Below are 24,688 nucleotides of genomic sequence, written 5' to 3'. Positions count from 1 at the left end.
AGTTCACAGAGGAAAACCAGGGACCTCCTAGTTCACAGCTCGTTCTCTTAACCACCAAACCTGCCCAGAACCAGAAGAGCTGTGCTGGTTGAATGCGTGCCTAACATGCGGCTATTAAAAGGATGCAGGAACCCTCGTACGCCTCTCCCTGTAAGAAAATGAGGCAATTCGACCCACCCACCCCCGCAGTCCTCCCACGCCCGATACTGAGGCTTATAAAAGGCCACAGGTTGTTACTATTTCAGCCGGCACCTGTTACTCAAAAGAAAACAGCCTCCTGCCCGAGATAACATTGTCCCCTCGGTGCTTTTATGGCTCAGAACTTTGCATAAAAACCGGCTCTCCATTTTCTCACTTCCTGTTACTCATTCCCCACCTAGAGTCCCTTCTTGCGCAAAGGCCCTGGTTCTTTCCACACTGGAGTGGCGTTGCAAAGCCAAGCGCAGGTGAGGAAGTGAGAAACGAAGAAAGCCGGTTCTTATGCAAACACGGGGAGGGAAGAGGGGAAAGAGACCGAGCGTGGAGACACGGCACATTTCTGCAGACAGGGAACGTTCCATGAATGGCACCTCTGCCACGTTTTCAGTGGGGTGCCTTAGGCATGCTTCCCAGGGTTGCCAACCTCCAGGCATGCTTCCCAGGGTTGCCAACCTTCCTGATTCTTCAACCGATCTCCAAACTACAGAGCTCAGTTCCCCTGGAGAAAACGGCTGCTTTGGAGGGTGGGATCTAAGGCATTATACCCTGCTGAAGTCTCCCCCCCCCCTCCGGAATCCTGCCTCCACAGGCTCCACCCCCCAAAATCTCCAGGACTCTCCCAACCCAGAGCTGGCAACTGTACGTCAGTGTTTCATCTTCAGCCCCCGCCCCTGGCTTCACCCTTGGACTAATAAACGTCACCTCTCCAGTTTCTGCCCAAACACGCTAACGGGGAGGGTCAGTGGCCGAGGGGCAGAGGCCCCGCTTGGCAGGCAGAAGGTTCAGTCCTTGGCCCTTGAAAGGAGGGGTCCCGAGAAAGACCCTTTTCTCTTCAAAGACCCTTGAGAGCTTCTGCCAGCCACGGGAGAGAAACGGGTGCTAGATGGTTCACAGGTCTGCCCACGCCCTCATCTGGACAGCCCGGGCTAGCCCGATCCTGTCTGAAGCTAATCAGGGCTGGCCCTCGTTAAGACTTGAATGGGAAACAACAAGGAAGTGACCCTGGGGTCACTACACAGAGCAAGGCAACAACACACTACCTCTGAGCATCTCTTACTGTGAAAACCCCACGAGGGGTCGCCGTGACTTGACAGCAGTTGCCATCATGGTGAGCCCTCACTAATACGGGATAAAGGGATGCATTTGGGGATTCCACCGGCTTGACCTGCCTCGGGTGACACAGCCAGGAAGTAGCAAAGTTGCTTCGCCAGTGTGCACAGCCTGGGCTCCATTTGCTGGTCGCATTAGAGCAGGGGTGTCGAACATAAGGTCCGGGGGCCGGAACCGGCCCATCCAGGGTCCTTATGTGGCCCACGAGCAACTAGTGCAAGGGAGGGAACAGGAGACTTGTTTGGGGGGGGGGGAGTGGGGGGAGCCACTCGGATTGTGGCTTCAGCGTGGCAAAACAACCTTGTCTGTAGCAGTCAAGCAGTGTGGGAGCGTCTGCTGCACCGCTGGCTCTCCAGTCCGCCCATGTGGGTTTCCCCCTGCACACATCCCCCCCAGCCCACGGGGCCTTGCAGTGAGGACACACCAACTCGGAGCTTACCAGCTGCTGTCCTTTATGCAGTTTATATCTCCAGTACCTGGCATTACATTTTATGGCACACATGGCCTTGGCCCGGCCCGACAAAGTGACATTTATGTCAGATCCGGCCCTCATAACAAATGAGTTCGACACCCCTGCGTGGAACACTGGACACTGGCTCTGGGACTAACAACATTTGTGGCAGGGTATGAGCTTTCGTGAGTCACCGCTCACTTCTTCAGATGTGAGCAGTGATGCACGAAAGCTCCTACCCTGCCACAAATGTGGTTAGTCTCTAAGGTGCTCCTGGACTCTTGCTCTTTTCTACTGCTGCAGACAGATCAACACGGCTACCCATCTTGATCTGGCTCTGGGAATTGGTGTGGCCTCTCTTTTAAGAGGAGGACGCAACACCTGCTAATACTCAAAGGGTACAGCAGAAAAGATCAAGATGGGGGAAAGGGCCAAGTGTCCCATCCTGGCTCGTTCGCACTCTGTTCCCTTAGCTTAAAGGGCAAAGTGACAGGTCCTTTGAGAGCGGCACACGCCTCCATAACCAACAAGAACCCTTATAACCCTCGTAGGAGAGCCAGCATGGTCGTGGTGACAGTGTCAAACTAGGAACTGGGAAATCCAGGTTTGAATCCCTGCTGGTGCTGTGGATGCTCGCTGGGTGACCTCGTGCCAGTCACAAACTCTCAGGCTATCCTACCTCACAGGGTCGTTGTGTAGATAAAACAGAGGAGAGGTGCTTTGGGTCCCCATTGGGGAGAAAGGTGGGACATAAAGTAAATAAATGATAATGAACACCCAGGTAGGAGGGCAGATAGTTTTCAATTGCCTCTTCATCGGGTTGCCAACCTCCAGTTGGGCTAGGGTTGTCATCCCTCCAAAAGGGGGCAGGTTTCCCCCCGATTTTGGGGGTCCCCATCAGCTACTGGCCAGCTGCCCGGCACGGGGAGCTCCACCCCCAAAGAGCTCGGCAACACCCGATGTGCCCAGTGCAATGGCATCACCCGGAGGTGACATCATCACGCTGGGCATGACGTGCAGGGGATGCTCTAGTGTTCGGATAACCATAGAGTTTTTGGCTGAATGCTAGGGTGCCCCCTACATGACGTGCCCAGTGTGATGACATCACTTTCAGGTGACTTCACACTTTTGGGTGACATCATCGTGGTGTCTGTGCCAGAAGACCCCAGCCAGCAACCAGGAGCCCCCCGCCAGCAAATGGTAAGCACCTGGCACAACCGTAAGGTGGGCCTGGGGGTCTCCCAGAATTACAACTGATCTCCAGACAACAGAGATCGGGTGCCCTGGAGAAAGGGGCTGCTGTGGAGGGTGGAGTGCACGGCATCGTGGCCCAGTGAGGTCCCTCCCCCCCCCCAAACTCCAGCCTCCCAAGCTCCATCCCCAACATCTCCTTTCCCAACCCACAGTTGGCACAGAAGCCGGAAGGCCAAGTGACTCCTGTTGCAGGGCACCTCCCTGTTCCCATGGCATGCTCAAAGCCGATCTCCTGAGGAGGCCTCTGACCCAGTCCCCTGGCCAACCTCTTTCCTCTTCTCATCTGAAAAGAAAGAAGGGGATTTTCAACACACACACACCCCCGCTACCAAATTTGAACCTCTAGAAATGAAACCAAAGTACTGGACTGCCAGAATAAAAAGAGAGAAAATATTCCCGGGAGAGGGGGAAATGTGGAAGGAAGCCAGAGACTGTCAATGTCTTAATGTCACGGATGCCGCCTCTTTCGTAAGGGAGCTGTCGTTCCAGTGTCAACGCCGCCGTGCACAGTGACGTCAGGAACAAGATGACCTTTGGGTTAGGGCTAAAGTAATCCGGGGCCCTCCTGAGTCATCCGGAAACTGACAGTTGTGCAGGGCAAAGGCCGCCGTTGGCGTGAGGCAAGTTAAAACACAGCCTACCGGGCCTGTCCATCAAGTCAACCGTACACATTTGTTTACACAATTCAGCTTTTTGTGTGAGAGAGAGACCATTTCTTTATGGAGCAGTTCCGGCTTCTGTGCCTGTGGCAGCCCCACGCCCGCTCACGGACAGGCCCAGCCCAACGACTCAGCCGCAAAGAACCACTCGGTCGGGAAAGAGAGGTGCAAATATCAAAGCTTTCCATTATGTCAAAGGGTGTCTCTACTACAAGGGCCGGTCTCTCTCTCTCTCTCTCTCCAATTGGTCCCCTCACAGAATTCCCAATCGAAATTCCAGTTGATTCCCTCACAAAATACAATACTGGGTGACAGCCATAACTTGGGTTGCCATCCTCCAGGCGGCACCTGGAGATCTCCCGCTATTACAATGGATCTCCAGACAGCGAAGATCAGTTCCCCCGGGGGAAATGGCTGCTTGGGGGGGGGGCTCCACGGCCTCATAGCCTGCTGAGGGCCCACCCTTCCCCAAAGTCCCACCCTCCCAAGCAGGGCTTCACCCTCAAAATCCCAGATCTGGCAATCCTATCCGTTCCTCACCCTATTTCTAGATAAACTGTCCTTGCTTTAAAAAGTAAAAGTCAGACCTACGTGGATTGTCATGGATGGCTTGGTTTTGGTTTTTTTACACATACCCCCCCCCCCGCAAGCCTGCACCAGTTCAGTGTCCCCTCCCATAAAAACCCTGCCACGTCCTCCTTCTCTCCCTCATCAGGCCAAACGAGCTCTCTCTGTCCACTCCTTCCACCCCAGGCATCGTTTTAGGAATGTCCGTCATGTCCCCCCTTAATCGGTTTGGCTTGATTGACGAGGGGCCCAAAGGCCACTGCAATCGAGAACAAACGTAAAATGGCAAGTAAACAAAACGTTGGGTTGCTACCACAAGGATTAAACATTATATTTAATCATCTCTTTTCTCACAGGGAAGGTGCTCCAGCCTCTTCATCATCTTGGTTGCCCTCCTTTGTACTTTTCCCCAGCTCTGCCATGTCCTTTTGAGATGCAATGATCGGAACTGCATATGGTATTCCAGATGCAGCCACACCATACAGGGGCATTATAGTATTGGCTGTTTTATTTTCAGTCCCTTTCCTACTAATCCCCAAGACAGAGTTTGGCTTTTTCACTGCTGCGGCACACTGGATCGGCACTTTCACTGAGCCACCTGCGACAGCACCAAAGGCTTCTTTCAGTTTCAGTCCCAGCAAATTGGTACCCCGCTAGCCTACACTTGAAGGTGGGATTTTTTTGTCGAAGAAGAAGAAGAAGAAGAAGAAGAAGAGGAGGAGGAGGAGGAGGAGATTGGATTTATACCCCGCCCTTCACTCGAACTCCTTTCCCTTCCCCTCCCCACAACAGACACCCTGTGAGGTGGGTGGGGCTGAGAGAGCTCTTAACAGAAACTGCTCTTTTTCAAGGACTGCTGTGCCAGAGCTTGTGACTGACCCAAGGTCACATCAGCAGGTGCAAGTGGAGGAGTGGGGAATCAAACCCGGTTCTCCCAGATTAGAGTCCGCGCACCGCGCATCACTTTATACTTACCTACCTTGAATCCCATTTGCTACATTTTTGCCCCCTCACCCAATTAGTGGAGATCCTCTTGGAGCTCTTCACAATCAGCCTCGGTTTTCTCCATCCTGAATAAGAGTTCTGGATCATTTATGAACACCTTAAATAGCACCAGTCCCGATCCTTTGTGGGATCTCACTGCATACCTCCCTCCACTTATTCCAACTCCTTCCTTCTTTCAGTGATATGGCCTTATTGGCCATAGCTTAAGCCTATTATTCCCACTCTTTGCTTCCTGTCATTTAAATAATGTTTAAATGCATACGATTAATCATCTTATCCCAGGACTTCTTAGCTTACTCAGGCGTCTTTGGTGAGGTACCTTGTCAAAAGCCTTTTGAAAATTCAAGTATATGATGTCTACAGGAGCACCATTGTCTGCATGCTTCTTCACATTCTCAAAGAACTTCAAAAGGCTGGTGAGGAATAGTTCTTGAAAAGAGCAGTTTCTGTCAAGAGCTCTCTCAGCCCCACCTACCTTACGGGATGTCTGTTGTGCGGAGGGGAAGGGAAAGGAGTTTGTAAGCCGCTCTGAGACTCCCTTAGGTAGTGAAGGGCAGGGTATAAATCCAATCTCTTCTTCTTCTTCTTCTTCCCATGGTGATTTTTCCTTCAACAGACTTTGTTCCTCTATGAGCCTAATAATTCTGCCTTTGATTACAGTTTCTACTAATTTGCTTTGGACAGAAGTTAAGCTAACTGGTCTATAATTTCCTTATTCCCCTCTGGACCCCTTTATAAAATCAGTGCAACATTGCTGCTTTCCAGTCTTTTGGCACAGTGGCCAATTTTAGTGATAGGTTACGTATACGTGTTAGTAGATGAAGCATCTCACATTTGAGTTCCCTAAGAACTCTTGGGTCTCTTGCCATCAGGACCCGGAGACTTAGGGTTGTCAGGTCCACTGTCCTACTTTATTCCTAGTGGGTGGGGGATCTCCAGGCCTTCCCAGGATCTACCATAGAGTTTTGCCCAAAAACTAGAGCGTTGCCGCACGACGTTGGCAGCGTGATTATGTGACTTCTGGGTGACATCACATCATCGCACCGTGTTTCTGTCATCTGGGAATCGGTTGTAATTCTGGGAGATCTCCAGGCCCCAACTGTGAAAGGGACGGGCCTTTTTCTTCCCAGTCTGTGGGCCACCCTGGCTGAAACACAAGAGTGCATCACAGGAGGAAACTGGGGAACTATCTTTGGGGGGGCCTTTGTCTGCCATTAGTGAGCCCACATCCGGCTCTAACCAACCTCCCAGATTCTTTGGAACACACGTCCGAAAACCACCGTCAGAGTCACTCACTGCTAAAACTTGCATTAAAAAGCTCTTTGGTTAAAACTCTTTCCTTGTCCCCTGGGTCATTTTATTTCCTTGTCTCCTGGGTAGTTTTATTTCTCAACGCCACCAAGCAGGTTCTTTATCCGGGCACAATCTCAACTGGTAATAAGATCCAGATTCATTTTGAATCAATTAAAACAACAGGGATTAAAGACTCTTAAAGCCCGTGGTTTGCCGTTTAGAAAGGGTGGACCTGACAGGTGGACCGGAGGAAGTTTCTAGGCAGGGACAGGTGTTTGTGGCAAGGCACCAGAAGGGCACTAAGACCCGCCCAGCCACTTAATCCAGGAACTCCAAGGGCAGGAAAGCAAAAGGCTCAAGCTTTATCTCCAGGGCCACCTTCTCACAAGCATCTTTACTTTAAAGCCGTTAGTTGATATCCTGCACCTTCCACAAGTCTTGGGGGGGCTCTCAAAACTAATGTAAATTTGAATAATCTATTTTGTTTTGATAATTACTAAGAATAGAACTTGGAAATAGTTGAATAGATGATGATAGTAGTTAAAGAAATTGTTACCTATAAAGTTGAATTTATGATGAGGGTAGTTAAAGAAAACGTTACCTATTAAGTTTTGTTTTAGATGAAATGATGGATAAGGAGGAGGAGGATTTGGTGGGGGTGGGTGCACTGCGGGAAGCCTGAAGAAGGGGAGGGAGGGTAAAGGGGGAAAAGGGTATATTGAGAATGATGAAATGCTTTAATGTTGGACATGTTGTTATATCCTGATAATAAAATGTTTAAAAAAAAACTCATGTAAATTCAAGGGAACCTTCAAGGGAACGCAAAAGCCTGGCAGATTGAGCCAACAGCTCAGAAATCAACCTGGAAATGCCTTTTAATGGGGGGGGGGGGAATGTATAGAGCCAGTTTGGTGTAGGGGTTAGGGGCGTGGACTCTGATCTGGGAGAACCAGGTTTGATTCCCTACTTCTCCTCCACTTGCAGCTGCTGGGTGACCTTGGGCAAGCCACGGTTCTGACAAGAGCTGTCCTTGAAAAGGCAGTTCTTGAAAGAGCTCTCTCAGCCCCACCTACCTCACAGGGTGTCTGTGGTGGGGCGGGGAAGGGAGAGGAGTTTGTAAGCCGCTCTGAGACTCCGAGTGAAGGGCGGGATATAAATCCGGTCTCTTCTTCTATCGTCCCTGACCTGGATAGCCCAGGCTAGCCTGATCTCGGAAACTAAGCAGGGTCAATCCTGGTTAGTATTTGGATGGGAAACCGCCAAGGAATACTAGGGTTCCTATGCAGAGTCAGGCAATAGCAAACCACCACCAAATGTCTCTTCCCTTGAAAACCCCACGAAGTCACCGTTTAAGTCAGCTCTAACTTGACAGCAACCCCCCCCCCAAAAAAACCCCACCCCTTTCTAAAGGTGGCCAAACAAAACCATCTCTGGGAAGGCAGTCTAGACAAGGGCAGTGGTCTCTGCCAAAGGCACGTGCCTTTTTAGCAGATGTCTGGAGAGACCCAGGCCAGCTCCAGCTGTTTGGCCGCACCCACCAACTCCACTTGTGCCACCACCACCACCACCTGAACCCTTGCTCAGCTCCTGCTGGCAGCAGCGTGGGGTGCAGGAGGTGATGCCCACCCCCTTCCATTGCACTGATAGCAGGCAGTGCATCTGCCCCCTTCCTCACTGTGCCCCCTCCCATCAGTGGCTCGGGTGTGGTCAGAGCCCTGGGGAAAGCACTTGGGGAAGGTGGCGGTGGTAGCAGCAACAGACCCAGCCATTTATCGACCCCGCCACCCTGGGGGCACAAAAGGCAAAGATGCAAGAAGTGCAGCATCACTCAGTCATGTTCATTTCTCTGGCCAGGAAGAGGCTGCTCCGTCACAAAAAGGACGGGTGTCTCCAACTGAGATTTAGGGGCACATCCAGATTAGACTTAAAATGGCTCCCAAGTGGATTAATCTGCACCCTGCTCCAGAAGGCACGTGGGAACCAGGGTTTTGTTAGAATCCCTTCTGAGAAAACCTGGCATGACAGGTCACAGGTTTCCTTGGGCGGAAGCTGTGAAAAACAGCACTTTGAAACCATTTTAGATTTGTAGGGTGTATATCCCTTAGGCTGTTGATTCAGATAACCATCCTGAGTGACCTCAGCCAAACCAAAGGGGGGAGGAAGGATTGTGTTTACGTAGCAATTTTCCCTTCTGCTGAAATGAATCTTCCTGTGTATGGGGGGGATGATATGTCTTTACATCTGACTTGGGCGTGTTTGTGTGCGCGCCTGTGTGCCTTTACCAGAATAGATCCTTGTTCACTCCATCACATGGTGCATCTCTCTGTCATAGACAGGATGATCACATCTTCCCTAGCAATTGTCTATAGTAGTTTTTCCAACATAGATAAAGCTGTATCAACCCTGCAAGAACCTCTGGGGACAACACAGCAATGGGGAACTCAGTTTCACTTGGACATGTGAGATGTACAGGTTAAGGATTTCTGAGGTCAGCCATGCTGGTCTACGTTGTTGTTGTCCAGTTGCAGTTGTGTCCGACTCTTCTCGACCCCTTCACGCCAGGCCCTCCTGTCTTCTGTCGTCCTCTGGAGTGTGCTCAACTTCATGTTCGCTGCATCTATGACACTGTCTAACCATCTCATCCTTTGCCGTCCCCGTCTTCTTTGACCTTCAGTCTTTCCCAGCATCAGGGTCTTCTCCAGTGAGCGCTTCCTTCTCATTGGGTGGCCAAAGTCTTTGAGCTTCAGCATCTGGCCTTCCAGGGAACAGTCAGGGTCAATTTCTTTTAGGATTGATTGGTCTGCAGCAGCAGACCTCAATTCAAGCCCAGCAGCACCTCAGGGACCAGCAGGATCTTCAGGGTAGAAGCTTTCAAGAGTTAAGCTTCCTTCATCAGATACCACGAAGGAAGCTTTGACTCTGGAAAGCTTCTACCCTGAAAATCTTGTCGGTCTTCAAGGTTCTACTGGACTCGAACCTAGATAAGAGGGCTGGATCAGCACAGGAAGTGGCACCTTTTCACCCCTGGAAAGATGATGCTGGGGATCATGGTACCCACAGGACCAACCAAAAAGGGAGCGCAAGAAAGGAAGCAGACAACATTGTCCCTCCTCTGCTAATAGAACAGTAGGCGAATGGAGCAGAAGTTCAACATCTCTTGCTGCATAAGTTGCACAAAATAAGGGATACCGTTCACATGAACGCACGAAGCAGCTTTATACGGCGAGATCATTGCTGTTAGGATCAGTATTGTCTTCTCTGACTGGTAGCAGCTCCCTGGCATCTCATGTGCACAAAGCATCTTTCAAAGGTGCTTCTACGTGTGCCTCTTAGGTGGAAATCCTGGGGATTGAGCCTGGGACCTTCTGCATGCCAAGCAGGTGCTCTGATACAGCCCCGCCCCAAAGGATGTATTCCTCAAGCCAAAGGATGGGAGAGCAAATCCAGCACTAACTTGATCTCGCTGGAGATAAATTGGTTATTTCTTTGCACGACTTCTGTGGGACTGACCATGTGGGGCTTTGGGGAAAACATCTACAAGGCTGCTGTCGTTTTCCTTGACACCCACCAGACCACGCCTCAAATACCCTCTTCCCCAGGATCATTCCAGAGTGAGCTGATTGGTCTGAGAGCGATGATGCACCAAATTATGATTCTAGTGGTTATTTTTATAATGTGAAATGCAGAAGCTCCGGTTTGTTGAGATCCTTTTCAATGGCCGTAATGCTTTGGCGTTGTCTCTCCTCAGTAACTTGCTAAAATCTGAGCACGTGCAATTTCTAGAACCTGTGTGTTTTTGATCGGTGGTGGCCAGGAATAGTACAGACCAACCACTGTCTTGCTATCTACCCCTGAACCCTTGGGATGGAATGGGGGGGGGGTCACATTCAGTCAATAAGAAATTCTTAAGATGGCGTGAACGATCAAGGAGAAGAGGGAAATCCAAGAGAGCTTCAACAGGATTTAAATGTGCTTGAAATAAATCCAAGAGAAATGTTTTGCCACCAAAATGCAATTTATTTATTTTTTAGATCTGACCAGCTGAGCAAGGCATTTATTTGCAGTAAGTATTTCAGTTTGGAATCTTTCACTTTTTAAAAAACTTGGTCATAAAGTAACAGATTTCACTCCCCCCCTCCCCCGCCCAGTATTTGATGATGGGGGTTGGAAGAGGCACAGGAACGGGATTGAAGGAATGAAAAATAAAATACCTTGTGAAAAGTTGAGCATTCTATCCTTGGTCCATAAGGATACATGAATCTTGAATAATGTACAGACAGACAGACACACACACACAGGGACAAGTGGTTTGGTTTTTCTGTAAGGAGCTGATGGAACGTCAAAAGCTGAAGACCATTCAAATCTTTGTGGGAATCCTTTGTTATGAGGAACAGGAGAGGAAAGAATGGGATTTTGTCCTCGTGTATTTACTGCTAGCAATAAAACTAAAGCCATAATTTTGGAAGGGTTTAATCACTGTGCCTTTATGGCCATGTGCTGATAACCGCATTCCGTTAAACACCGTTTCATGTGACGATGTCCGAGACAGGTCACTAGATACTTCTAGAAAGAAAAAAGAGGTGGTGGTGGGGGGTGTCTTCCAGAAGGTTTCAATAAACGTACACCTGCTACACGAGTGAAACTGGGGTACGCTTAACAGAAACCCAAGAATATCATTTGAGAGACTGGAAAAATACAGGCCACTGGGGCAAAAAAAGCCCCCAAACCTACTGACCCGTGTTAGAAGTACTGGTCACAGCCAATGCTCCCTCTAAGCGGTGGAGCCTCGTGAGCAAAAATTCTACTTTGTGAGCTGCTGGCATTAAAGCTGTGAGTGAGCCATTTGGCTACTGCATAAATTAGTTTGCTCTGGAGCCCTCCTTCCTGAGCTAAGACAAAAATATGTGAGCCAGAGACTAAAAAACTGAGATAGCTCACACTAACTCAGCTTAGAGGAAACACTGGTCACAGCAGCAAGTGTCAGTCCCCCAAGTCTGTCTGCTAAAAAATGTGAATGTGTGTGAGTGCATGTGCGGTGTGTGTGTGTGTGTGGGGGGGTTGCAGTGAGCAGCCGCAGCAGCAGACGGGAGTGGGTGTGCTTCACCCCCTTCTCCACTGGCAGCTCTCCTCCCACCCACCTCTTCCTCACCTGCCATTCTTTGTGGTTTGGAAGCCTGACGGTGCTGTTACTACTGCAACACCTGGGCTACTAGGGAGCGCAGTCTCTTAAGAACTGGCCACTGTAATTAGGCTGGTTTTCTTCCTATTCAGGGGACAGACAATGCCCTGGGGGCAGTCCGCCCAAAGACTCCCCCCCCCCAAACAATCCGGCCATCGTGAGCGACAGTGGAGGGCTTCACGTCACCCCAAAGACCAGCAAGGTCCACCGGCCTTCTGGGGGAGGGGAACGTCTCGTAGGACTTGGAGTAGGTAAGGGGCCATGCATTGTCCCCATTTTTGAGTTTGCAGCCTAATCACAGGCAATGCTCTCTCTAAGCTGTGGTCTTGTGAACAAAAATTCTACTTTGTGGGCTACTGACATTAAAACTGTGAGCAAGCGATTTAGTTACTGCATAAATTAGTTTACTCTGGAGCCATCCTTTCTGAGCGAAGACAAAAATGTGTGAGCCGGAGGCTAAAAAACTGTGAGCTAGCTCACACTCACTCCACTTAGAGGGAACACTGATCACAGTTCTTTGGATCCTGCCCTTTAAGGAGAAGGACAGGAGTTTCTTTTGCCTTGGAGGGGGGGGGGGATCTTGGTGAAATCCCAGGGCCCCCACCGAGCAAGTTTGGCCCTCTGGTGGAAACCTCTCAGCAGAACCGGTCTTGTGCATGTTACCCAAACCACGTTCCAAGGGCACCAGCGACTCTCCTGGAGGAGAAAGGCGAGGTGGGCGGAGGGAGGAGCTCCCTTTCAGGCCTTTCCACCCTAAGCAAGCAGTGGCGGGAGCTCAGCAACAAGCACTCAGAAACGGATGAACACAACAGTCATGATGAAAGATACCAAAATGTCAGACAGCCTACCGACTGTTGTTGCCATGAGATCCAACAGTCAACATCAGTCTGATAAGCTATCCGACAGAAAGGTACAGGCCATGGCGACGTCACGACGGTAGGTTGGCAAGCAACACGAGCGGGACACACGGGGGTGGGGTGCACAAATTCACTCAACAGACCAGTCAACACAGAACGTACAAGAAAACCAGTGGGTGTTCCAATGTGCCAGTCCCTAATCAAAGAAAGGCGACTGATTGGCTGCTCTTTTCTGTTCACCGGAAGATTCGGTATGCTGGACACTTAAAATAGTTCAGAGATGGAGTGATGCCCTAGGCCTTTGTCCCAAAAAGAGCCATCAGAGAACACTGTCCGATGAACCCAGTCTTAAGGTGGTGTTTACTCTGCAACCTACCAGTGATACCTTATAGGAAATAAATCTTTCTAGTACAACTTGATAAGCAACATATTCTTGGGGTGGGGGGATCCTCTAGTTTTGTCCCAGAGAACCTCTTAGGAACTATTAAGGACAACCACTGATGTAGAGGTTGCTCTCACTTGTTCTGTATCAAAAGAATGATTTGGAACAGGGGACAGTATATGAATTATGGACACTGAAAAGTGTATCACCATTGAAGAGGCAAGTTTGCATTACAATGGGGGGGGGGCGAGCAGTCAATGCACTCCCCAAAACAGTGCTGAAGGACATACTACTACTTGGAGGTGCATTCCAGCGGCATTCTGGGAAACTATCAGAACTGTCTCCTTATAGAAAAGGAGCAGTTGGAAAGGAACGGACAAATTGTAAAAAACACACACACGCACACAACCTAGAAATATGCTGCTTTATATCAAGGTAAAAAAAAAGGCATCTTAAAGATATATTTCAATGCTGTTTATTCCTTTTACCTTTCCTGCACCAGACAAAAGCATCTTCTTGGCATCTCCTAACGATGCTGTGCAAACATCGTAAGAATTAACCCGTTAAAAACAGACACACACGCACACACACATAGACACGCTACTGGTTTTCAGTTAAATAAAATTAACTGAGCCGTTTCAAGGTCCGTGCTTTCTGCCTCCTTCGGCTAAGCAGGACGTTTTTGGGGAAAATTCAAGAACGCCTGAAGGGTTACCGAAAGCACTCGCTCACAGTGGGGAATAAGAGTTTGCAAAGAAACCACCGGCAAGACTAGAACACAAGAAGAGACAGGAGACTGGGGGTGGGTGGGGGGTGCTTTGAAAGACCAAGACAAAAAGGTCTGGAATGATCCAAGTTGATTTTATAAATTTTATCGTCTTAACTTCATTCTAAATATACAGGATTTTTTAAAAAGACAGCAGTTTGACACCCCCCTGTCTCTCTGCTCACAACCCTTATGAAGTTTAAAAATGTCCCATTGTCCCGTCCCCCCGCTTCCCCCACCCCCCAGAAAATGAACACAAATGAGATGGTCAGAAACCGAGATCAGATTTTAAAGTGTTACTACGGAGGGACATGCGCACCGGGGAGCCCATCTAAGACTATTTTGATGTAAGATTTCGCTGGACTGGGACGTCCAGGAGAAAGGATGGAAATGCCGACCTTCAAGGTTAAGCTTTGCGGCATGTCAGTTGTTAAGGAAAAGTCCCACACTGTTAAAAAATCAGTGATTTTGGAAGTCCCTGGAGTAAACAGCAACTATATTAAAAAGAAGAGCTTAAGCATCCCCTTGTTCATGTTTCAACCTGGACGAAATTCAAAGGAAAGCGCGTACGTTACCTTGAGCAGGCGAATGTCAGTCAAGGTGGATGGTTTAATAACGGCAGAATTATTTTTTAAAAGAATTGCCTGCGAGAAGAGCTGGGATGATTGCCGAGTGCCCCCTCCCACCCCCTTTTCTCAAAGAATGCCCGTTGTTCTTGGTTGTTTGGGTTTGTTTTTAAAGGGTGAAGTGGAGCCGGACGTCCAATTAAGTCAGGGGCTCACCCCTCCCCTCCCTTTGCCTCCGCGGCTCATTTGGTTTTCTCCTCAGAGGGCATGAACTGCTGGAGTCGCTTGGCGTAACTTTGAGCCATGGAGTTAATGATCGACAGGATGAAATAGCACACCATCACAATGACCAGTTTCTCAAACGTCCACGAGAGCCAGTTTTCGCCCTGCAGAGACACAAAGCCCCAAGTCGGGGACCAGGGAGGAAAGGAATGAGAGGGGGAAACACGCAGGTTAGTTTAGAAGCAGTCAGAAGTTCTCTACAGCGTTGAAACAGTCCCACCTCCCTGTATTTTGGTGGTTCTCTCCATCTAGTGTCAGGGAAACTTCCCTGCTCAAGATTTTCTGCCTGCCTTCAATGTTGTCAAAAGGGGGGGGCTGTCTGGGAAACATCCGAGGCCGGCCCGGGGCTTCTCCTGGCCCCACGTGAGAATTCAGAATGCCCCTGCGCAGGAGGGAGGCTTGGGGGCGCAGCTAATGATGCTGGCGGGGGCTTCTTTGGTGCAATCCATCCGGTTGAACCAACGACTCTTGCTCTTCCCCCTCCTAGGGAACGTGGCCTGGCAAGAGGTTTCAAATTGTTAACCGTGTGCAAAGGGTTAAGAGTGAGTCGGTATTCCGCTTCCCTCCAGCCCCCTGGCAGGGATTCAAGGAGTTCAAGCTCAGGACCCGGCCAGGGGAGAGCTACCCAACCACCACCTGGAACACAATGCAACTATTGGCTGGCAACTGGGTTTCACCAAAGGCCAATCCCCCCTCGGGAATTTTTTCCTCTCTCTGTTTGTTTGCTGCATGTTCCGGTCGGTGTTCCTTGTGCAACCAGCAACTGACGCAGCAGAAAAGCCACTTCTAACAGCTCTCGCCGTGGAGGGCTATTTCCCCTTTGGTCAAGAGAGGGCAGCGGAGAGCAGCAAATTCATTCACACTTTCACCCAGTTCCCTCTGCAATCCGGTTTCCTTTCCTTGTCCGTCCGGCCCTCCCCCCCCCCAAACTTTCTAGGATGAATTAAGGTGGGACAGGTTGGGGTAGGGGCGGCGGGGTGGGGGGGGGGGGGGGACGGGACGTAAAGACAGCACTTGGGACCAGCAGACCAGCCCAAAATGCATTTGAGTAGAGCACTCTTAACATGCTCAGTTTATGGGTAACAAAACCTTTAAAGGCTTGAACAGATCTACGGAAATTATTCAGGTAACCCAAATGAAGGGTTCTGGATTTGAATCTTAGTCCACCGTACCTCTAATATTTTTTCTCTCAAAAGAGCGGATTTCTTTCCTTGGCCAGTAGGAAATGGTGTAAATTGGAAGGCTTCAAGATCTGCTGGCAACTTCAAGAAACCGCTTGCTTTGTACAGCAAGGAATTACCCCCCCCACACACACACACACGACAGATTAACCAGCGTTGAAACAACGATCTTTTCAATTCCTATTATTACTGAGATGAATTATTTCCTTCCCTGTTCCCTTTGATAGGCTTCAAACTTTCGTTTCACATCCGACTAGCATCCGGTTCCCTTAAATCCGAATTCTAAAACCCATCCTAGAAAGTGGGTTTGAGGGCCCCCCCCCCCCGGAAACTCTCTTACCTGGGGTCCTCCATCCGCCTTGTGGTGGAGCTTCATCCGCTGGGCTTCCAAATATTCTTGGAAGGGCTTCTGCAGAGAGGGACCTACGCTCGGGACGGCGCTGATGCCCGAGGCCGACGCGAAAGTTGGAGAAGGGGGAGGGGGGCAGCGGAGGAGGAACACATGCAAAAAAAAGAAAGAAAGATTTCTTTTACAAAAACTTACCGCCGAAATTTAAACCACCAGCTAAGGACCCAAAGTGCCCCTTGCATTGGAGGCAGGTGGGCGAGCCACGGAGGAGGAGGGGGAGGGAGGGGGAAGCCGCAGCAAAGAAAAAGCGAGCGCGCCCGCGGGGCACGTGTTCCGCGGGCTTCCCTGCCGGCGTGGAAGACCCAGAAGCAGAGCGGGCGAGGAGGGCCCCGAATAAACGCCAGAACTGGCTGGAGCCGACCGGGCGAGGAAGTGACTGGCGCTGGAGTCACTCGGCCCAGTTTAAAAGAGAAACTGCCCGCCTCCCCCCCCGCCCCCGCCCGGGTGACTGGCCCCCCTCGGCTCCGGGAGGGAGGGGCCGGGCTCCGCGCAGGTCCTTATAAGGGCAATTCCTGCGTCATCCGTGTCCGAAAAGGAAGGCCCGCGCCCACTCCGGAGACCCCGCCCACCGGCCGGGCCGGGAGGGAGAGAGAGAGTCAAGCGGTGCTTAAAAAAACGAGGCCAGCCAGGCGGGCGGCCGGGCGATTGACGGGCGAGAGAAAGGAACAAAGGAGGAGCCGAACCTTGCTCCTGAATCACGGCCGGCTTTATGGCCGATGACTGTGCAAAGGAACGGCGGTCCACAAACACACCTGGCCCCGGGACGGGAGGCGGCGGAGGGAACGCCGGAGAAAGATTCCCCCGCTGCGCCCTCTGCCTTCCCGACCAGGAGGGGTGCGCCTGTGCGCAAAGTCGCTCTCCGACCCTTGGAAGGCCAACACTGGGGAAGGGGGCTCCAGGACTGGCCAGGCCCGCCCCCAACAGGCCAAAAACTAGGTACCCCCTTCATGTCCTCACAGCCCAGGAGAGGGGTCACCACAATACCCACGGCATCGCCACTTTAGGCAGGTTTAATCCCAGGAGAGGCATAGAAAAGGGAAGTTGTGTGTGTGCACCCCAGGCTAGTTATCTTAAAACTGGAAACTGGTCGATCCTGACAAGTGCCCTATGGCAAAATTACCACTCCCATCCTTCTCTGCAGGGACATTTCTACTGGTCTGAAACCAAAAGAGCCTTGGGTGCATCTGCTCCTTTCAGGTTATGTTGCCAGGCCCCTAGTTTGGAGAGAGATTTGGGTTCAAATGAAGACAGCCCTGCAGCTGACCTTGATCTGCTCCCTATCTCTCAGCCTAGCCCACCTCACAGGATTGTTGTGATGGTAAAATTATGGTGGTGGTGGTGAGACAGCCCTGGTCCCTGCTCCTTGGAAAGCAGCAAACTAAGACATGTAATCAATGGATGCAAAGAGAAATTCTGAGCTTAAAGCTCTTCAGATTAGAAATAAAAAGCCAAAAAAGAAAACGAAGGATTCAAATGAAGGGAACACACCCACACTTCTTTTTCTTCAAGACAGAGGGGTCCCCAACTGCCACAGATGATGGTTCCCCAACTATGTTCCAAAACTGGATTCTGGCCGCTTCTCACACACACCACTAACATTTTAATCACTGTTCTTATAAATAGCCACGATTTTAAAAACTGAAAGCAGCATTACTCTTAAAGGACATTTTAAGAACTGGGAGTGATCTCTATTAGTTCAACTTTTACTCGTCCCATCCCACTACAAGAAGAATGGGATCTTATGAATTCTATGTTGTTTCCTGCTGCCACCATTTACCCTTAAAAGTACACTTTTGGTAGCCTGGCACAGGATAGACAGACATTAAGACCAAGAGATACAAAAATCAAATATAAAAATGTTTAAAAATTAGGTGTTGAAAAGGATGATTATGAACATTCTACTGCACATCTGCTAATGCACATCTATCTTATTGTTTCTTTTACTATTCCTCTGATTAAGGGAGATTTCTTTAATAATGCCATTTCTTTAATATTAAACATTACCTTTACTTATGCAAAACTATGACTCAAACGCAAATATATTTTATCTATCGATCCATCCAGGATTTTATCCCTTTCTCTACAACTTTCACATTTTCGTTTTGGGGGGGGGAAATCTCCTCTGAAGATGGGTACACAATTTTTAATATGTTCATGATCAGCCCCTCAAGTTGCTTTTAAACTTAGCATTCTCTAAAATAAATTCTTAGGAAGCTCGTTCTTCAAGGACTGACAAAGAGCCCAGTTCAGGTTAGGTGCCCGCTTCAGAACTGGAAGTTTTGAGGTTGAAAAACATATTTTGCAAGGTAAGGCATGCCAGTCACCATTAAGATAAAGAGTGTTGTCAGCCAGACCAAGACTGATCACCCCACAGAAATTCTTGGGAATGACTCGCCCAAAGAAACGAGTCATCGCTTTCAGAGAAATCGCACTCGGGTTCGGTTTTCAGATGACACAGAAGCCCCGACAAAGGAACAGCTACCAAAAGGTAACCTTTGCTGTAAAAAACTCTAAGTTATGAATGCTTTGACAGTGAAAGTTGGATGACTGGCCAGAATTGCTCAGCTCTTTTAATTGCAGAGGCCAGCGCCATTAATTGCCGAAAAAAGGGTTACAGCTTTCAGGATTGGGAGGCTTTCTCTAGGCCATTCAAAGCTTTTATTCTCTCTTTTACATTCTTTTTTCCCCCGTAACAGAAAATGGTGCCGAAGGACAACCTTGAAAAATCTATTGCACAATATGATTTTTAATACGTTATTTTGCTGCCTTTGAGGGGCTGTTTATAAAATTACAAAACCTTACAGCTTGTTCAGGAAATTGAGATTAGAGAGTTGTTTTTTTAGCACAGGGGGAAAAACTTCATTCAGTAATTTTTTTTTTAAAGAACAAGCTAAAGCTCCTGTTCACACAATGTGGGTTATCTTCAGTGAATTCTTTTCTGAAGTTAGTTCAGATTGTTAGGTAATGGTCTACCATCTGGCTGGCTAGGTATATCCTTATTCCCCGTTTTCTAGCAGTAATCTTCCAGAATGCCACAAAAGCAGCTGAAAGACTGCTTTGTTGTGAATGTTACAGAAGAATGAAAACTCTCTGCTAGACTAGAGTAAATGTTCAGGGTTTTAAAAGATTTTTTAAGAGCTCCATCAATCCAGCAGTTGGGTTCTTTTCCAAGACATATTTCACAAACGATCACCTTGGATAAAGCTGCACGTGTTGTCTTGATGTGGCAGCCATTACGGATGAGATTTCAAGGAATCTCCTTTTGCTGGGCGCAGCCATGACCGAAGCAACACGCGCGCTTTGCATCACCACCCTGCGCCTTTCAGGCTGGTTAAGTGTTGCGTGGGTTGCTGGACAGTACAGCTGTCTAGATATAAAGACACGGAGCATATGGCAAAGCTATCCGAAAACTGTGAGTAGATGGAGGATTGGTGCCCTGCTTTCTACTGGGAGCGATCAGCCACCCACTTCAAAAACCTCCCTGTTTCCGAAAAACCATTTTCTTCCATCTTCAAAGCAAACAATCATTTCAATTCATATTGGCTATTAAGAATCAGAGGGCCTTAATTAGGAGCTGCAAGAAACTACATTTTAAGAAACCACCTTGAGATGTCAAACCTAGAACTGGAAATATTCAAAATCCTTCTGAGGATTTTTTTTCCTCTTCAACCTGTTAAAGTATTTTCAGCAGTCTTATAATTTTTGTTTGTTTGCTGCAATTGGTCAAAACTTCACCTTGCTTTAAGAAAAGTTTGACAGTATGCTATTAAATTGTTGGATATATTTTTATAGCTATTTGATTTTTGTTAAAGATGTTTATCTGCAAAATATCCTCATCACGAATAAATAAATCATTTTTGTATTGTTAATGACACACTACACTGGAGGAAAATGTGTACAACCCAGAAGTCGTATGATCATTTTTACTATCTTTATTTTATTGTCCTGAGGATGTCAAGGACACAGTTCAGCCAACTACATGTTTTTAAGCCCAAGTGATTTCAATGGACTACATTTAAGTATGTGATTACTTCTCTTAGTGAAATTGATAGGACTCAATTAAAAGTACTTAACTTTGAATTACTCATGCCTCAAGCAGTTCAGTTCAGTTCAAAACCTTTATTGGCATAGATCAGAATCATACACAATCGCCACTCAGTTCATGGGTTTAACACACATCTTCCTCATTATAAGGCAGTTACAAAACTTAGCAACCGCTTCAATAACCACTATGTTTTGTGAAGCCAGTAAACGATACAACATTCTGTCATCGGATTGCTTGGCATCATTCTTAAGAATATCTTCTAAATAGGCTGCCCAAATGTCCTCATACAAACTACAATAGAGAAATACATGTTCGATTGTTTCAACCTCCTCTGAACCACAATCACAGAACCTTACAGAGTAAGGCCTGGATGGCACATGAACTGAAGCTTGATAATTCAGTTTCACTCCAAGAAACTCAAAATGTATTGCCACAATCTGGCAGTGTTCAAAACACTCAAGGTTACTGAAATCCACAGCATGCTTTTCTCAACTTAGAGCTGGCTAAGAACTTAATAAAAATTAGAGGTTTTACAAATAAACATATTTGGAACCACTCTGAGTTTATTAATAAAATAAACTGAATCAATACGTGTTAATGCTTGATTTTTTTTACCCTTTCTCACTATATACTTATGGATTACTACAGAACACCAGTAAAGACTTGAGCAGAGAATCCTACGTATTGCAAATGTTGCCCAACTTACCCTTTAAAACCGTGAAATTGTAAAATACAACGGTTAGGAATACATATTTTTCAGAATCTGCCTCATCGGCACAGCAGACTACAGCCTGAACAGAACATATTCAGAAAAACTGCTTTTATGTACTGCAGCTGGGGGGGGGGCATGTATCTTTTAAAAGCTTTGCCATTTTCATCTGTCTCAAAGTTCTGCATTCATAACACATGCACATAACATATTTTAATTTTCATTCTTTGCACACAGTTAAAATAGCCTGACAAACTGCTGGGCGGGACCTTTTTTAAAAAAATTATAATCTATACACCTCCCCAAAAGGACTGGTCACCATCATTTTATGGATCCCAACACTACACAGGTTTTGTTTATTTCCTCAGCCTTCCTCAAAGGGACTTGGAGCAGTGTACATTTCACCCCAGCAACTCTGCGGGGAGAGCGAGTAGCCCAAGGTCATTCATTCAGTGCGCTTCATAGCCAAGTGGGGATCTGAACCCAGGCCCTTCCAAATTCTTAATTCATAAATTCATTTATTATCCTTCTATGATCATTAAAGCACCAACTCCACAGGCTGGGGTTTCTCCCTTCCCTCTCCCCGTGGAAATCTGCATGATTCTCTTACATGTTCTGATTCCCTTCCTTGCTGGTTAGATGCTGCGTGCTCTGACAAAGCCATAGAGAAATCTCTCTTGACTACTCCTCCCTCCGCACGGTCTCATGCCCACTGAGTGCCAAGGGGACAGAGGGACTGCCGAACGCCTCCCTAACAGGGATTTGGAAATGGTCGCTGTCACGAGAGTTTGGGAGACTGTCCTAGTTTCAACAGCCAAATGGGTCAGTGGCCTCGACTGCCCTGTCTCATCCTGAGCAACACACAGCAAACAGTTCCAAACGGTTAGCTCAACAAGGGGAGGCTTAAATCCTGCCTGCAGTCAACCCTGCTGGCTCCATCCTGCCCCAAATTTGCTCTACTTTTAGAACGGATCCTATAACTTTTAGCAACTCCGGCCACTTTCCCTCGTGTTGAGACATGCTTTGTTTAGGGATTGTATCCTCCGGGGCTGGAACTGTAACACGACTTGTGCAGCCCTGCGTCCATGCTTCTGAAGGCTGCGGCTTTTAAAAAGAAGTCTGTTTCTAGTCCTCAGGAACGAGGGAAAGCAGGAGGCAGTGCCCATGTCCGCTGAAGGCTCAAAGCAAATGGCTGGAGTACAGGGGAGCCGGTGAGACTGTGCTGCTTCTAACCGGTGGGACTTCTCCACGGCACCCTGCCCCTCTGCCCTGTGACCCCTGCCCTTATACCTAATAAATTCCACAAGCCCTAAGGATTAGGACTTGCCCTACAGGGTTAGACTGTTTTATGACACACAGGATTACCCCTTTGCAGGATTTGCTCTGCTTACAAACATGCACCTAAGGTGGTATTTGGGGTTGCGGCTTTCACTAATCCCATGCATGTGTGCCGCCACCCCCCCACAACTCAACGTTTCACAAAACAGCATGACGCACTGAATAATTTACTTCCTGGTCTGAAGCAAAGCTCCAGGCGCATCTTTCTCCTGACAAACCTGAGCACAGGTGAGGAGGGGACAGAGGGGTTTGATTTGCAGTGCAAAAGGGGGCTGTCCCCAAGGGGTTGGAAATCCTGTTCTGTGATACTTGCATCCCTCCGGTCTGGTGGGCCCATCTGAGCTGTGGCACTGCAGGCGTGACTGGGAGAAAAGCGCTCAGGGGAGGAGACTTTAGGGACACGGAGGGAAGATTCCGATTCCCTCGCCCGCACTTTCCCCTGAAGTTCTAAACACCAACCTCTGCCTTCCCCCACCCTATTTTATGTGCGACTGTGGCATAACTCAGGTTTCAACAAGGGCATCTGCCAATGTTACATCTCATCCAGGCCCAAATTGCTTTTCTCGCAACCTGATGTTTTGACAAAGGGATTATCAGGCCCTGTGAATGAACACGGCCAATGTGACACCCCTGGAAGGCCTTACGAGCGGGTATGGGAGTGCTTCCTCCCAAATGCCAGAACGTGGCATTTGGACACTGATCGTGGGAGGGGGAAGAGATGGGTGTTTCTGACACAAAGGAGCTCGCTGATCCCGGAGGAAAGCACCGGCCTATGGAGCCGGGAATCCTTCCCACCCTGGTTCACAACAGTGATGGGTGGCAGCGAATGCCCTCTTAGCACGAGAACTACGGTCACCCGATGAAATGGACTGGGAGTCATGCTCATGACAACTGAATTGCATGCAGAATTGGATGCAGCACATAATTAACTTGTATAATGCAGTGCCGCAAAATGCAGCACTGGCCAATGAGAGCATAAGAAGAGCCTTGCTGGATCAGTCTGACGGACTACCCAGCCCAAATGTCCTGTGTCCCCCACACCCCTGCAGGGGCCAATCTGATGTCTCCGGAAGGCCTTACAAGCAGGGTATGGGTGACCTAAACCTCCCCGTTTCCACCCCCTATCGACTGCTCTGGATATGGCTAATACCCATTGATGGGCCTTTTCTCCTTTAAAAGTCACCTAAGTTACAAGAAGAAAAGATTGGATTTATACCCCCGCCCTTCACTACCCAAAGGAGTCTCAGAGTGGCTTACAACCTCCTTTCCCTCCCCCTCCCCACAACAGACACCCTGTGAGGTAGGTGGGGCTGAGAGAGCTCCTGACAGAAACTGCTCTTTTTCAAGAACAGCTCTTATCAGAACTATGGCTTGCCCAAGGTCACCCAGCAGCTGCAAGTGGAGGAGTGGGGAATCAAACCCGGTTCTCCCAGATTAGAGTCTGCGCACTTAACCACGACACCAAACTGGTGAGCAGCCCATCACTACGCCATGAGGCAAGTGGAGCACAAAGAGGTATTTCCTTTTCTCTGTCCTGAATTTACCGCCCCTCCCCTTCATTTAGTACCTCCCAGATTCACAGTGATTTTGAAAGGCTTAGACTGGAGTCACTCTGCATGGGATTCTACTTGCAGGGACAGCAGACGCCTTTCCTTCCAAAAAAGTGTCCTATCGAGTGGTCACTGACACAGGTTGCCTTGAGAGACGGGAGAGAACTAGTCCGGCTGAAATGCTGAGTATGCTTGCAGAGTGTGGAGTCGAGACATCTCAAAAGGCACGTAGTCATGTGTGACTTCAGAGTGAGTCACAAAGTCTCATTTTTCTGAATATACTCTTTTAAACGTCTTTGCAATGGGATGAGGGGAGAAGAGCAGCCAGAGGCCGTTCTGCCTTCCTCCGTGGTCTCCCATCCAAGTAGCAGCCGGGGCTGACCCTGCTGATCTCCAAGGAGAGCTGAGGAGACGGGGCTCGCCTGGCCCACGCGGGTCAGGGTTCTTGGGAGGAGGGCCGCGCCGTCTTCCTCCATCCCTCCCCTCCTTCCCCAGACCCCATTTCAGCAACCTGCTTTCTAAGTACAGTGTAGCCTGGGGAAGAAGGAAAGAACCAGACGCACAGCTGCTGTTTTCAGTGGAAGCCCCACGTCTGCCGTGACATCTGCTTCCAACCTGCCGCATCGGAGACCAAGTCCTAACAATAATGTTTTACTTAAAAGTTTCCAGAGTCTCTACAGATGAGGCCAAAGTTATTTCAATGATTGGATGGTGCTGCTTTAATAACTCCACACCAGACGCCATTAAAAAAAAAAAGTCCGGAATAAAAACAGCTGGCGGAGGCTGCATCTTTGAAAAATCTTCCCTCCCTGGATTCTTCAGCTCCAAACCTGACACTTATTTTTTGACCAAACCCACCTCGTCCTGTCAGAGCGAGGATAACGGGG

At 48.8% G+C, this 24,688-nt stretch overlaps 1 protein-coding gene across 1 annotated transcript in view; it reads right to left on the bottom strand.

Annotated features, from left to right (window-relative positions):
• Window positions 1-13,201: 13,201 nt before the first annotated feature.
• Window positions 13,202-24,688, bottom strand: part of VMP1 (vacuole membrane protein 1) — a 141,518-nt gene continuing 130,031 nt past the window's right edge. Inside the window, 2 exon segments of the mRNA XM_015426282.1 lie at window positions 13,202-14,673; window positions 16,091-16,190. Of these exon segments, the coding sequence (XP_015281768.1) occupies window positions 14,530-14,673; window positions 16,091-16,190 (244 nt within the window). The 3' untranslated portion in view covers window positions 13,202-14,529.

This window comes from Gekko japonicus, unplaced genomic scaffold (assembly GCF_001447785.1).
Source record: "Gekko japonicus isolate JY-2015 unplaced genomic scaffold, Gekko_japonicus_V1.1 scaffold476, whole genome shotgun sequence".
In the NCBI taxonomy this organism is placed as follows: Eukaryota; Metazoa; Chordata; class Lepidosauria; order Squamata; family Gekkonidae; genus Gekko; species Gekko japonicus.
This window is presented reverse-complemented; position numbering and strand designations above follow the sequence as displayed.